Genomic DNA, 12620 nt, shown 5'->3' on the forward strand with positions numbered 1-12620 from the left:
GTACATGAGCTGCCTCGCGTGGGCCGCGGCGAAGACCTTCGACTGCCAGTGGTACCGGGAGTGCGCGTTCAGCAAGTGGCGCAAGCAGAGCGACTACGTCTTCTACGGGCTCCGGGCCAACGCGCAGCTCGCGGCCTTCGCCTTCAAGATGGCCTTCGACCGGACCCAGGCGCTGACGGCCGCCTACGTCCCCTCGCCCGACTACGACGCGGCGCTGGCCGCGGGCGCGACGCGGCTCAAGAGCGCCGCCGCGTACGCGCGCAACGCGCGCGCGTCCTACAGCACCGGCGTCGGCCGGGGCCTCCTCGACGCCGTCAACGCGGCGAAGGCGCGCGCGGAGGCGGAGGCCGCCGCGAAGCTGTCGCGCGCGCGCGCCGCCGCCGCGTCGGGCGAGGCCTACGACTCGGACGACGACGACGACGACGACGACGACGCGCCGCCCCCGCGGTCGACGTCGGAGCGCCTCGCGCGCCTCGAGCACGAGCAGCGGTCGACGCTCGCGCTCGTCGTCCGCACGGAGAAGGTCTGCGAGGCCGTGCTCGAGGAGCACGGCATCAAGGTGAGCTCGACGAAGCAGGCCTCTAAGGCCGAGACGAACGCGTCGGCCTACAGCAAGGGCCGCCAGGACGGCAAGGCCATCGACCTCAACCAGCGGACGCTCGGCGGCGCGTGAGCGCCCCGCTCGCGACGCGACGCGCGAGCTCCTCCGACGCGCTTCGAATCACCCCGCCCTTTTTTGCGCCGACCGCCAGCCCCTGCCTTTTTTTGTATACTCCACGTCGAATCTGGAGGCGTCCCGGGGGGAGCGCGAGGCGTCCAGGAGGCGTCCGGACGCGTCGCCCATCATCTGCATCGCAAAATCGGTTGGAACCCTCCATCCCGCCGTGTGGAACGGCGGCCTCGTCGACTGCGCGTCGCTCCTCGACGCCTAGGGCTCGCGCGCGGAGCGCGGACATCGTCGACTGCGCGTCGCTCATCGACGCCCAGGGCTCGCGGGACATCGTCGACTGCGCGTCGCTCATCGACGCCGAGGTGCTCGCGCGCCACGGGCACCGCCTGCTGCGCGCCGCACACGCGATGGCCGACCGCCGGCGCCGCACGCTCGTCGTGCGCCACGAGCACCACCACCACCATCACTTCGACAAGGAGAATGTGGACCCGAAGGCGACGCCCGCGGACAAGGCGCCGAAGCTCCCGGACCGGACGGTGCTGAAGACGACGCAGCTCGACGGCACGCCGCGGACGGCGTTCGCGGATCTGCGCGCGCCGCGGACGCTCGAACGGACGGTCATCGTCAACAAGCACCCGGTCCTCCCGGACGAGACCGTCGTCGTCGACCGCGCGGCGACCGCCGTCGCGGGGCGCGAGTCGTGCGCGTCGGAGTGGTCGCTCGGCCGCGCCCTATCCTTCGGGAGCGGCGAGCCCTACTCGCAGCTGACGGACGTCGACGACGCCCCGGCGACGCCCCGCTGGTCGACGCACACGGGGGCGACCGACGAGCTCGACTTCCGCTCCGTCCAGTCGGGCGCGACGGACGAGCTCGACTACCGGCCGCGGAGCGAGCTCGTCGCCACGCCGGCGTCGTCCGCGAAGCCGGTCGCGTCTCCCGGCTCGTCGACGGCGCTCGAGGATGGGCCGGCCGCGTCGCCCGGCGCGGCGGCGAGCGGCGACGCGTTCGACCTCTCGCGGGCCCTGCGCGACCGGCTGAAGCTCGACTCCCCTGGCTCGTCGACGGCGCTGGAGGAGGGCGCGGCCGAATCCCCGGGCTCGTCGACGGCGCTGAGCGGCGGCGGCAAGCGATCCCCCGGCTCGTCGACGGCCCTGAGCGGCGACGACGCCCCTGTAAAGCCGGACTCCCCCGGCTCGTCGACGGCGCCGAGCGGCGGCGATGAGCGATCTCCGGCCGACGACGAGCACGCGCGGGACCTGTCGCGGGCCCTGGGCGAGCGGCTCCGGCTCGACAGCGACGTCGACTCGCCGGCGACGACGAGCGGCGCGTCGATCACGTCGCCCGAGGCCGCGGCGGCGCCGCGCCCCGCGCCGCGGCACCGGGCCCGGGCCCGGGCGCCGCCCCTCGACCTCGCGCGCGACGGCGACGAGGCGGCGTCGCCGCGCGGCGAGAAGCGGTCCCTGCGCGACGCGCTCGCGGCGCTGGAGCGGTCCTCGGGCGGCGGCGGCGCCGTGAGCGCGGCGCCCTGGAACCGCGAGGCCGTCGCCGCCGCCGTCGCGGAGCTCGCCGCGGACGACGGCGGCGACGAGGAGGCCGCGGGCACGCTCGTGCTCGCCGCGTCCGCGGCGCAGGCCGACGAGTGGGACCGCGCGCTCCGCGACGCGCTCGGCCCCGGCGCGGTGCTCAGGCACGGCGCGTCCGCGGCAGCGCTGCGGCGCGCGACGCCCGCGCACCTGGGCCGGGCGCGCGTCGTCGTCGCGACCTACGCGCACGCGGCGCGCGCCGACGCGTCCTTCGCGCGCGCCGTCGGGTCCTGGATGAGCCGGAGCCCGATCGAGCCCGCGAGCGCGCTCCACGCCGTCGCCTGGACGCGCCTCGTCGCCGACGACGCGCACCTCCTCCTCTCGGCGACGACGAAGCGCGCCGCGTGCGTCGCGCGGCTCCGCGCCGCGCACACGTGGGCCGTGCTCGCGCCGGCGAAGCTCGACGCGCTGCCGAAGAAGGCCGCGGCCCTGCGCCAGCTCGCGGCGCTCGTGGGGCACCCGCCGGGCGAGGGCGCGGCGACGCTCCTCGCGCGGCGCACCGTCCGCCTCGACGACGCGTTCCTCAACGACAGCTGGTTCCGCTACTAGTAAGGGCGGCGGGAAGCTCCCGGGCCCGGGGGGCTCGCGCTCGCGCTCGGTCCGGGCTCGAGCCTCCGTCGGACGACGTCGTTTACGTAGGCCGCTCACTCCCGGGGCGTCTGGAACTCGACCTCCTCGGGGAGGCTCTCGAGGAGGGGTAGGATGCGCTTCCAGTCGCGGTTCGGGAACGCGGAGAGCTTCATGCCGTCCTCGAAGGGCAGCGCCCAGCCGTTTTTCAGGTGCTTGACGGACCAGGCGCCGCCCTTGTAGCCCGCGCCCTTGCCGTCCGGGTCCGCGATCACGCGGAGGCCCACGGGCGAGAGGAGCATGTTGAGCGCCTGAAACGCGCGGAACGTCTTGAAGCCGCCCGTGTCGACGGTCAGGTCGCCCTTGGAGCTCACGCTCATGACCTCGGACCCGAAGGCCTGCACCGTCAGGATCCGCACGTTGTCCGGCGACATGGTCCACTTGTACGTGAACCGCGTCCCGCCCTGCGACGCCGACTTGCGCTCGCCGCCGCGGTCGCCGCCGCCGCGCCCGCGGCCGCCGCGGCCGCCGCGGCCGCCGTCGCGACGGCCCTTGCCGCCGCCGCCGCCGCCGCGCCCGCCGTCGCGCCGGCCGTTGTTGTCGCGCCGGCGGGCGCCGTCGCGGCCGCCGCGGTGCTGGCGCTTCTGGCCGCCGTCGTCGCCGCCCTCGCGCCGCCGCTTCTGGCCGCCGCCGTCGCCGCCGCCGCCTTCCTTCTTCTCGGACTTCTCCGTCGCGCCGCGACCGGTGCTCAGCGGCTTGTCCATCGCCCTGCTGTGTCGCGCGAGCTGCTCGCCGGCGCCGCGGAGCTGCCGCTCGAGATGGTGATCTCGAAGGCGGCGGCCGGGGGTCGGGCGTCGTCGCACGCCGCCCGCCGCTGGCCCGGAGCCGTGATCCCTGCGTCGGTACGTGTACTTAGGAGAGGCGTCATTCCTTTTCGGGGGCTTGGTTCCCGGGCGAGCGCGGCGGGGGCGAGGTTCGGCGGCCGCGACGAGGCGGCGCGGCGGCGGCGAGCGGCGGCTAGGCGGCCTCGGAGAGCCAGATGGAGCGGAACGTGTCGACGGACGGGAGCTTGACGTCGGCCTGGCCGAAGAGCGAGAGGAGCGTCTGGGCGTGGCGCGTCTGGTCGTCCGGGCCGGGCCTAGGAGGGACGCGTTCGGGGTTTCGCGCGGGACCGCGCGGGACGCGTCGACCGCGCCAAAAAAAGACGAGGGACGCGGGCTCCGCGCGGCATGGCGGGGAGGCGGAGGTCCGGGCCGAGGACGAGCGGGAAGATGCGCGGCGGGAGCGCGTCCCGCGGCATCGCCGGGGGGAGCGCGACGACGGGCGCGCGGCGCGGCGCCGCGGGCGCGGGCGCGGAGGAGGCGAGGAGGTGGAGCGGGCTCGGGTGGCCCTCGAGGGCGACGCGGCGGCGCTTGAGGCCCGGCGACGCGCCGAAGTCCGGCGCGCGGCGCGTGTGGCCGCGCGAGCCGGACGACGCGACGGACTCGGAGTCGGCGCGCGGCCGCGGGCCCCGCGGGGATCCGAAGGCGGCGCCGAAGTCCACGGGCGACGGCGGCGGCGGCGTCACGCGCGGCGGCTCGATCTCCGCGTAGAAGCGCTCGGAGAGCGCCTGGAGGACCTCGCGCGACGACGTCGCGGCGGGCGCCTCGGGCGTCCACGCGGCCTTGTCGCCGGTCCAGGGCGCCTCGTCGGCGGCCTTGTCGCCCGTCCAGGAGGGCGACTCGTGGGGCGTCGCGCGGTTCCAGGACGGCGAGTCGCCCGGCGGCGACATCAGGCCGTCCGGCGGCGTCAGGCCGTCCGAGAATCCGCCCGCCGACGGCGGGCGCGCGGGCGCCGCGGCCGCGGCGCCGAAGAGCGCGCCCGCCGGGCGCGGCGCGGCGGGCGCCGCGCTCGGGCGGCGCCGGCCGCTCCGGCTCCGCGGCGCCTTGACGGCCGTCGCGGGCGCCGAGGCCGCGAAGCCCGTCGATTCCGCCGACGCGGACCGGCCGCGCGCGGCCGTCGCGGCGCGCGAGTAGGCCGGCGGGACGCGCGCCGCGGCGATGGCCGGGCCGGGCACGGCGACGCGCACGCGCGGCGGCGCCCGCGTCGGGGCGCCCCGCCGCGCGTCCTTGCGCATGCTCGAGTACCTGGAGGCGTCGTCTCGCGGCGCGCCCCCGGCTCCGCGGGGGGGTCGAGGGCGCGTTTCGGGCGCCGGGCGCGCGCCAGAAGTTCTTGACGGCGTTGTCCGTGCGGCCCGGCAACCTGCGGCGGGCGGCGCGCGATTCGCGATTCCGCCCGTCGCGCTTCCGCCGAGGCGTTCGCGACGCCGCGCGCGCGACTTCTTGGCGATCTCGGCCCACTTGTTGCCCATGTCGCGCTGCGCGTCGCGGATGATCTCTGCGACGGGGTCGGCGCTCGCTCCCGCGCCCCCGGGGCTCGAAGCACTCACGTTCCTCCGCGGCCGTCCACGGGCCCGAGCGGATGTCCGGGTCGAGCGAGCTGACCCACCGCGCGCGCACCTGCTTGCCCGTCCGCGCACAACCCGGCCCCGTCACGCCGGAGGCGTTCAGCTCCTCGGCGACCTGGGCCCAGGCCTTCTTGCCGAGCCGCGCCACGGCCCGGTTCACCTCGTCGTCCTCCTCGACGCTCCACTCCTGGCGGCCGCCGGCGGCGCTGCTCTCGGGCTTCGATGCGCGGCCGCTGCGGCGCGTCGACATGCTGACGGTGTCGTTGATGGGCGTGCGTGAGGGTGTGATGCGACCGCGGCGACGGGCGAGTGATCGGTTGAGTTGTGATCACGGAAGCAAAATCGTCAAAACGCTCGCTCAAAATTGCCACAAGCGCGCGCGCGGAAGCGCCCCGGGGAAGAACCCAAAATTAGGGCGACGCCTCCGTGGGGAGGTCGCGGAGCCGTCGTCGCTCGCGCTCCGCGGAGCGGACGGCCGCGCGGCGCTTGACCTCCGTGTAGGACACGACGCCGGCGAGCGCGACGACGATGCCGACGCCGTTGCGCGCGTTCGTGCGGATGCCGAAGAAGATCATGGAGCCGACGATGGTGAGGATGGTCTTGAGGTGCGTGAGCACCTGGTAGGTCAGCGGCGACGTGCGGCCCAGCACGTAATAGTTCGTCACGTTCGCGCCGAGCGCGAGCACGCACGACGCGAAGATGTGGCCCTTGAGGTCGTCGTTCCAGTCGACGCTCCGGAGCTCGTCGACGCCGTCGAAGAGGGGGCAGAGGAGGAGCGCGCCGAGGGCGATGAGGGGCGCCGTGTGGTAGAGGAGCTGGTTGCTGTCGCAGCCCAGCGCGCGCTGGCACGACGACGTGTACATCTGGCAGAGGACCGTGCAGACGACGGCGACGGCCGCGTAGGCCGTGCCCGTCGCGTTGGCCTCGTAGTCGTGGACCTGGGCGACGCCGAGCCCCGCGACGAGGGGCAATAAACTCAACACCACCGCCGGCGGCTGGACCGCGCCCTCGACGACCCACGACAGGAAGAGCGTGAGCGGGATGCACGCCTGGGCAGCAGCAAAAGGGTGATTCAACGTCGCTTCAACGTGAGTGTTCCGCGCGCGCGCGTTTCGAAAACAGCACCCACGCTTCGAGACCGTTCCGAGAGATGATCGCTCGTCCAAAAATCAGCCGAAACGAGCGGAAAACGGCCGAGATCGGAGCCTTTGAAGTTGGGAATTTCGCTCTCTTTTGCTGCCCTGATGCACGCGATCTTGGACAGCTGGTAGAAGGACACGCTGTTGTGCTTGAGGTTCAGGTTCATGAAGCCCACGGAGCTCAGCGTGCCCAGGGCCACGGGCGCGACGGCCGCGGGCCGCGCGGCCTTGTAGCGGAAGACGCGGCAGCAGAGCATCGCGCGCGTGCCCACGGCCGTGAACGCAAAGTGGCAGAAGCTGAGGAAGACGAGGTGGTCGAAGTCGTGCGCGAGCTGCATGTACTTGTTCATGAGCACGACGCCGACGACGCAGCCGATGTTGCCCGCGCTGCCGATCAAGACGGGCAACGCCAGCGACGCGTCGACGCCGCAGCTGCGAGGGAGCTTGAGCATGCGGTTCTTCATGCGCGGGGAGCCCTAGGATCGAGAGCGACGCGCCGCGCGCTGCCGCATTGGGGTCGCGCGGTGCCGACGCCGCCGGCGCAGGGCAGCCCTAGGATCCGCGATGCATCATCAGAGCTCACCGACAGCCATTTCAGTGAGTTCGAGATCTTCAACTGGTTCAAGCAACTCTTCGACAAATGTTATGTACAAAGCGCTATGTGCAGGGTATGTTCAGACGGCCGCGTCGAGGGCCCGCTTGATGGCGTCCGTGATCTTGCGGCACTCGTCCTCGGTGACGATGAAGGGCGGCGCGAGGATGAGGACGTTGCAGAGGCCCGGGACCGTGCTCCCGTTGCGGCCGACGACGACGCCCATCTCCGCGCACGCGTTGACGACGGCGGCCGACCGGTCCTCCTCGATGGGCTGCCGCGTGTAGACGTCCGTGACGAGCTCGACGCCGATGAGGAGGCCCATGCCCCGCACCTCCCCCACGAGCGGGTGGCCGTCGAGCGCGGCTTCGAGCGAGCCCTTGAGGAAGTCGCCGACGTCGCGCGCGCGGTCCACGAGGCCCTCGCGCTCGATGATCTCGATGTTCTTCAGCCCGACGGCGCAGGCCACGGGGTGGCCGCCGTAGGTGTTCATGGACCGGAAGTGCGCGAGGCGGCTCGGCAGCGTCGACTTGCCGGACGCGCCGAACGGGTCGTCGTGGAAGCGGTCGAAGACGTCGGACGTGACGGCGCAGGCGCCCAGCGGGCAGTAGCCGGAGGTCAGGCCCTTGGCCAGCGTGATGATGTCCGGCGTCGCGCCGTAGTGCTGGTGGCCGAACATCGCGCCCGTCCGCCCGAAGCCCGACACGACCTCGTCCAGGATCAGCAGCACGCCGTACTTGTCGCAGATGCGCCGCACGTCCCGCAGGTAGGTCTCGTGGGGCACGAGCACGCCCCCGCCGGACATGACGGGCTCCATCACGAAGGCCGCGACGGTCTGCTCGCCCTCCATGACGATCGTCTCCTCGAGCTGGCGGCAGACCTCCGCGCCGTGCTGCTCGACGGTCACGCCCGCGGGCCGCCGGTAGGCGTAGGGCGGCGGCACGTGCAAGTAGCCCGGCGGCTGGGGCCCGAAGCCGATCTTGCGCTCCGCCTGGCCCGTCGCGGCCATCGCGCCCGCTGTGTTGCCGTGGTACGCGCGGTGCCGCGCGATGATCGTGTGGCGCAGGGGCCCGCTCGGGTCCCGCTCGACGTTCGCCGCGTGGTACTGGCGCGCGATCTTGAAGGCCGCCTCGTTGGCCTCCGAGCCGGACGCCGTAAAGTAGACGTGCGCGTCGTAGCGGAGCAGCTCGGAGATCTTCGCCGCGAGCTCGATCTGCGGCGCGGACCCGTGGAGCGGGCTCAGGAACGGCAGCGCCGTCATGGCCTCGTAGGCCGCGCGGGCCACCTCCTCGCGGCCGTAGCCGATGTTCACGCACCAGAGGCCGCCCATCGCGTCGAGCAGCTCCGTGCCGTCCATGCGCGTGAGCGTGGACCCGGCGGCCCTGGCCACGGGCACGGGCGGCGCGGCCTCGGCGACGCTCCAGGGCCGCTGCTGCGTCATGGGGTGCCAGACGTGCTTGCCCTGCTTCTCCTGCAGGGCCTCGACGTCGGCGCCGACCCAGGGCTCGAGCGCCGCCGCGGCCGTGCTCTTGAGGCGTCTCGGGAGCCGCGCCGAGGCGCGCAGCCCCAGCGCGGCGGCCATTGCGATTGTTGGTATTTGGCGGTGTTAGGGGACCGTGGAACGGATCCAACGTTAAAACGCCGCGGCTGTGGTCGAATTCTTCCGTCGTGTCGTGATCGATGTGGCCGCGTTTTGCCACAAACTTTTGAAAATGACAGCCTTGCCGTCAACATGCATTCAATTAGGCTAAAAAAACCGCTGCCGAGCGGTCGCCGCTGCGACCGCGCCGTCCATACGACGGTCCAATCCTGCCGTCGGAGGACGCTGTGCTTCACCTCATCAAGCACCGTTCCGTTGCGGCGGCCCGCGGCGTCCACGTGACCGTGACGGGCCAGCCCTCCCGCCCAATGGCGTGGACGCTCGCCGCGGTCTACGCGCACGAGTCTCGACCCTCGAAAGGCGGACGGCGCTCGACGCTGCCGCTGCCCAGGAACTCGCGTACGAACCGATTTATACAGGCGTGCGACGGGCGAGGGGGGCTAGGTGCAAAGGCGGAGAGGCCGGGGGCCGCGGTCACCGGGGCCTCAGGAAGTTGGAGGGCCGCACGAAGACCTCGTCGTCCGGCGCGTCGTCCCAGCGCACGACGAGCCAGCCGCCCTTCTTCACCTCCGCGACGACGGCCCGCCGGCCGCTGTGGCGCGCGACGACGGTCTCGCCGACGTCGACGTCGGAGCAGCGGCAGGCGCGGGGCGTCGCCGGGTCGGCGTCCTCGCGGGCCCGGCGGCCGCCCGCGTAGAGCTCGTCGTAGTGGGGCGCGAGCCGCCGCGACCGGTGCGGCTGGCGGAGCTTCGCGAACGCTGACTTCTCGATCTGCCGGATGCGCTCGCGCGTCAGGTCGAAGCGCACGGCGATCTCCGCCAACGTCTCGGGCCTCCGGCCGTCGAGGCCGAAGTGGCGGTTGAGCACGTCCTCCTCGCGGTCCTCGAGGTCGTCGTCGAGCATGCGCCGCACCTCGTCTTTGAGCAGCGACTCGGCCGCGTCGCGCTCCGGGTGCTGCGTCGCGTCGTGGAGCAGGTCCGCGAGCTGGGCGCCGCTGGCGTAGGACGCGCCGCGCCGGCCGTTGCCCGGCGCCGCGCCCCGCCGGCTGCCCAAATTCTCCGCGTCGACGTCCGTCGACACCGTGCCCCGCGCCGCGCGCCGGAGCCGCCGGAGCTTGTCCGCGTCGAGCGACATCTCGCGCGCGATCTCGTCGTCCGTGGCGTCGCGGCCGGTTTGCTTCTCCAGCGCCACCTTGTGCTTCTTCATGCGCCGCAGCTTCTCGTGCACGTGCGTCGGGAGCCGGATCGTCCGCGACTGGTGCGCGACGGCGTGCGCGACGGCCTGGCGGATCCACCAGACCGCGTAGGTCGAGAAGCGGAACCCCTTGGACGGGTCGAAGCGGTCGCAGGCCTTGGCGAGGCCGAAGTTGCCCTCCTGGCACAGGTCCGTGAACGCGAGGCCGCAGTCGCCGTAGCGCTTCGCGACCGAGAGCACGAGCCGCAAATTCCGCTGGATGAGCTCCTCGCGGCAGGCCTTCATGTGGCCCATGCGGGTCCGCAGGGCGCCGTAGTTCGCGTAGCCCGTCGCGTTCGCCCACTCGCCGCCGGACGGCTCGCGGCCGAGCGCCGCTTTCAGCTCGCTCCGCTTCGCGCGCAGCGCCACGAGGGCCTGCACCTCCGTCGCGAGGGCCACCTCCTCGTCCAGGGACAGCAGGGGCTCGGCGGCGCGCTCGGGCAGGTAGACGCGCTCCTGCTCGCGCGTCGCCAGGCCCCGCAGGGCCGTCGCTCGTCGCAACTGTTCTGCGCGTGCGTGGGCGGGCGTCGAAACGCGATGCGGCGCCACGGGCGCCGTGCGGGGCGACAGGAAGGCCCAGGCGCCGCTGCAGAGCAGCAGGGCGTGGCTAAATCGAGCCATCGGTGGCGTTCTTTCGCCCGGTCGTCGTGACGCGGCCGTCGTCGAGCTCGAGTCCGCCACGCTGGCAGTCGCGATTCAGTTTTGCGATCATCACAAGGTGAAGCTCGTTTAGCCGGGGGTAAACGTTAACCGCGCCGCAAAAATCCCTCAGTCCCAGAGCGGGAGGCCGTACCAGTCCTCGGGGCGGAGGTAGTGGTGGCGGAGCTCGAGCGCCGCGATGGCCGCGTTGTCCTCGTCGTCGAGCTCGAAGTGGAAGATGGAGAGGTTCTCGCGCATCTCGCGCTCCTTGATCGTCATGGGCATCGTGCAGACGCCGCGCTGGTACGTCCAGCGCAGGCAGATCTGCGCCGGCGAGACGCCGTGCTTCGCCGCGATGCCCAGGATCGTCGCGTCGCCCAGCGGCCAGACCTCCGTCTCGCCCTTGAACTCGCCGTAGCCCAAGGGCGAGTACGCCTGGAACTGGATCCCCGACCGCCGGCAGTGGTCCACGAGATTCCGCTGCTGGAGGAACGGGTGGCTCTCGCACTGGACGACCGCCGGCGCCTCGTTGACGCAGCAGAGCTCGTGGAGGAGCATGACGTTGAAGTTCGCGACGCCGACGTGGTCGCAGAGGCCCGCGTCGCGGCACGCGAGCATCGCCGCGTACGTGTCGTGGATCGAGATGCCCCGGGCGAGGTGCGGCGGCCACCGGCCCGTCTTCGCCCAGTGCGTCTCGTCCCAGAGCTTGCCCGTCTGCTTCGAGCACAGGTCCGGCTCGTACTCCGCCGCGAACCCGCGCCCCGTGGCCGCGTCCTCGGCGATCATGGGCACGTGCACGAAGGCCGTGGGCCAGTGCATGAGGAAGAGGTCGACCTTGTCCACGCCGAGGTCCAAAAGGCTCTTCTCCAGCGCGGGCCGGACCTGCGCGGCGGGGTCCTTCCCTTCGAGGAAACGCGCGCTCCCGTCGGAACCGCGCGCGCGCCGGACGCCGGGCTTTGACGTGCTCCGGCGCGTGGTAGGGGTTGTTCAGCTTCGTCGTAAGCCAGATGTCCTCCTTCTTCGCGATCAGGCCCTCCGCCTCGGCCTCCGCCAACGCGTCGCCGATCTCGGCCTCGTTGAGGTAGTTCGACGCGCCGTCGACCTACCACCGGGTTCGGCGCCAAGACGCATGGGCGGACGCGGCCGTCGCGACCATGGTGCCGCCGCTGCCGAGCCACGTCTTCACGGTCTGCTTCATCGTCCCCGGCTCCGCGCGCTGCGTGAACCGCGTGCCCGTGAAGGTGCCGAGGCCCAACACGGGCATCTCCTTGTTCCCCTCCTTGTGGGAGTGGAGGCGCGTCGTCGGGCAGGGCGGCAGCTTCTCGCCGCCGGAGAAGGGCGCCGCGGTCATGAGCGTCCGCCGGCCGGTCCGCGCGCTCCGGTCGTAGCCGGGCGCCATCGCGTTGTTGAAGGGCGCCGCGACGAAGCCGCCGTCGATGGGCAGCGCCGCGCCGGAGACGAGGCGCGCGCCGTCGCCGAGGAGGTAGCAGACCGCGTCGACGACGTCGTCGGGCGCCGCGAACTCCCCCAAAGGGATCCGCGACTTCATCGGCGCGGCCTTGGCCTCGTCGCCCCATTCGCGCGCGGCCATCTCCGTGAGCGTCACGGTGGGGTTCACGGAGTTGGCGCGGATGCCGAAGGGGCCCAGCTCGAGCGCGAGCTGGCGCGTGAGCGCGTCGAGCGCGGCCTTTGACGCGCAGTAGGCCGCGTGCTCGTCGAGCGCGACGAACGCGGCCTGCGAGCTCACGTTGACGATGGCGCCGCGCACGTCGCGCGCGATCATGGACTTCGCGCAGTGCTGCGCGGCGATGAGCGCGGCCCGCGCGTTGACGGCGAACGTCGCGTCCCAGTCGTCGGCGCTCGCGTCGAGGATCGGCGCGTTCCGCGCGACGCCCGCGTTGTTCACGAGCAGGTCGACGTCGCCGGCCTCGCGTTCCAGCGCGGCCCGGAGGCCCGCGGCGTCGGACGCGTCGGCGACGACGGGCGTCACGGATCCCTGGAGCTCGGCGAGGCCCCGCTCGTCGCGGCCCAGGGCGACGACGTGGGCGCCGAGCTCGAGCAGGCGCGCGGCGCAGGCCTGGCCGATGCCCTTGCTCGCGCCGGTGACGAGCACGCGCTTGCCCGCGAAGGAGAGCATCGCGGTGACGAGCA

The 12620-nt window shown here is 72.9% G+C and overlaps 5 protein-coding genes across 5 annotated transcripts; all 5 read right to left on the reverse strand.

The window, feature by feature from the left end:
• Positions 1–5003: 5003 nt before the first annotated feature.
• On the reverse strand, positions 5004–5516 carry AURANDRAFT_29918 (hypothetical protein; the record flags this gene model as incomplete). The annotated part of the gene is made up of 3 exons (XM_009041057.1): positions 5004–5061; positions 5139–5196; positions 5249–5516. Coding segments are annotated over 3 exons (384 nt in total), but the record flags the coding sequence as incomplete, so codon positions are not given.
• Positions 5517–7079: 1563 nt separating this feature from the next.
• AURANDRAFT_30031 (hypothetical protein) lies at positions 7080–8579 on the reverse strand (the record flags this gene model as incomplete). Its single annotated transcript, XM_009041056.1, has 2 exons — positions 7080–7512; positions 7546–8579. The coding sequence occupies 2 exons, from the start codon at positions 8577–8579 to the stop codon at positions 7080–7082; spliced, it is 1467 nt and encodes a 488-aa protein (XP_009039304.1).
• A 744-nt stretch (positions 8580–9323) lies between these two features.
• Positions 9324–10298, reverse strand: AURANDRAFT_11909 (hypothetical protein; the record flags this gene model as incomplete). The annotated part of the gene is made up of 1 exon (XM_009041055.1): positions 9324–10298. A coding segment is annotated over one exon (975 nt), but the record flags the coding sequence as incomplete, so codon positions are not given.
• Positions 10299–10598: 300 nt separating this feature from the next.
• Positions 10599–11571, reverse strand: AURANDRAFT_30071 (hypothetical protein; the record flags this gene model as incomplete). The annotated part of the gene is made up of 3 exons (XM_009041054.1): positions 10599–11162; positions 11268–11351; positions 11431–11571. Coding segments are annotated over 3 exons (789 nt in total), but the record flags the coding sequence as incomplete, so codon positions are not given.
• Positions 11572–12606, reverse strand: AURANDRAFT_29951 (hypothetical protein; the record flags this gene model as incomplete). Its single annotated transcript, XM_009041053.1, has 1 exon — positions 11572–12606. One exon carries the CDS (start codon positions 12604–12606, stop codon positions 11572–11574), a length of 1035 nt encoding a protein of 344 aa, XP_009039301.1.
• Between the last annotated feature and the right edge of the window lie 14 nt (positions 12607–12620).

This window comes from Aureococcus anophagefferens (assembly GCF_000186865.1).
Source record: "Aureococcus anophagefferens unplaced genomic scaffold AURANscaffold_18, whole genome shotgun sequence".
NCBI classification, from domain to species: Eukaryota; class Pelagophyceae; order Pelagomonadales; family Pelagomonadaceae; genus Aureococcus; species Aureococcus anophagefferens.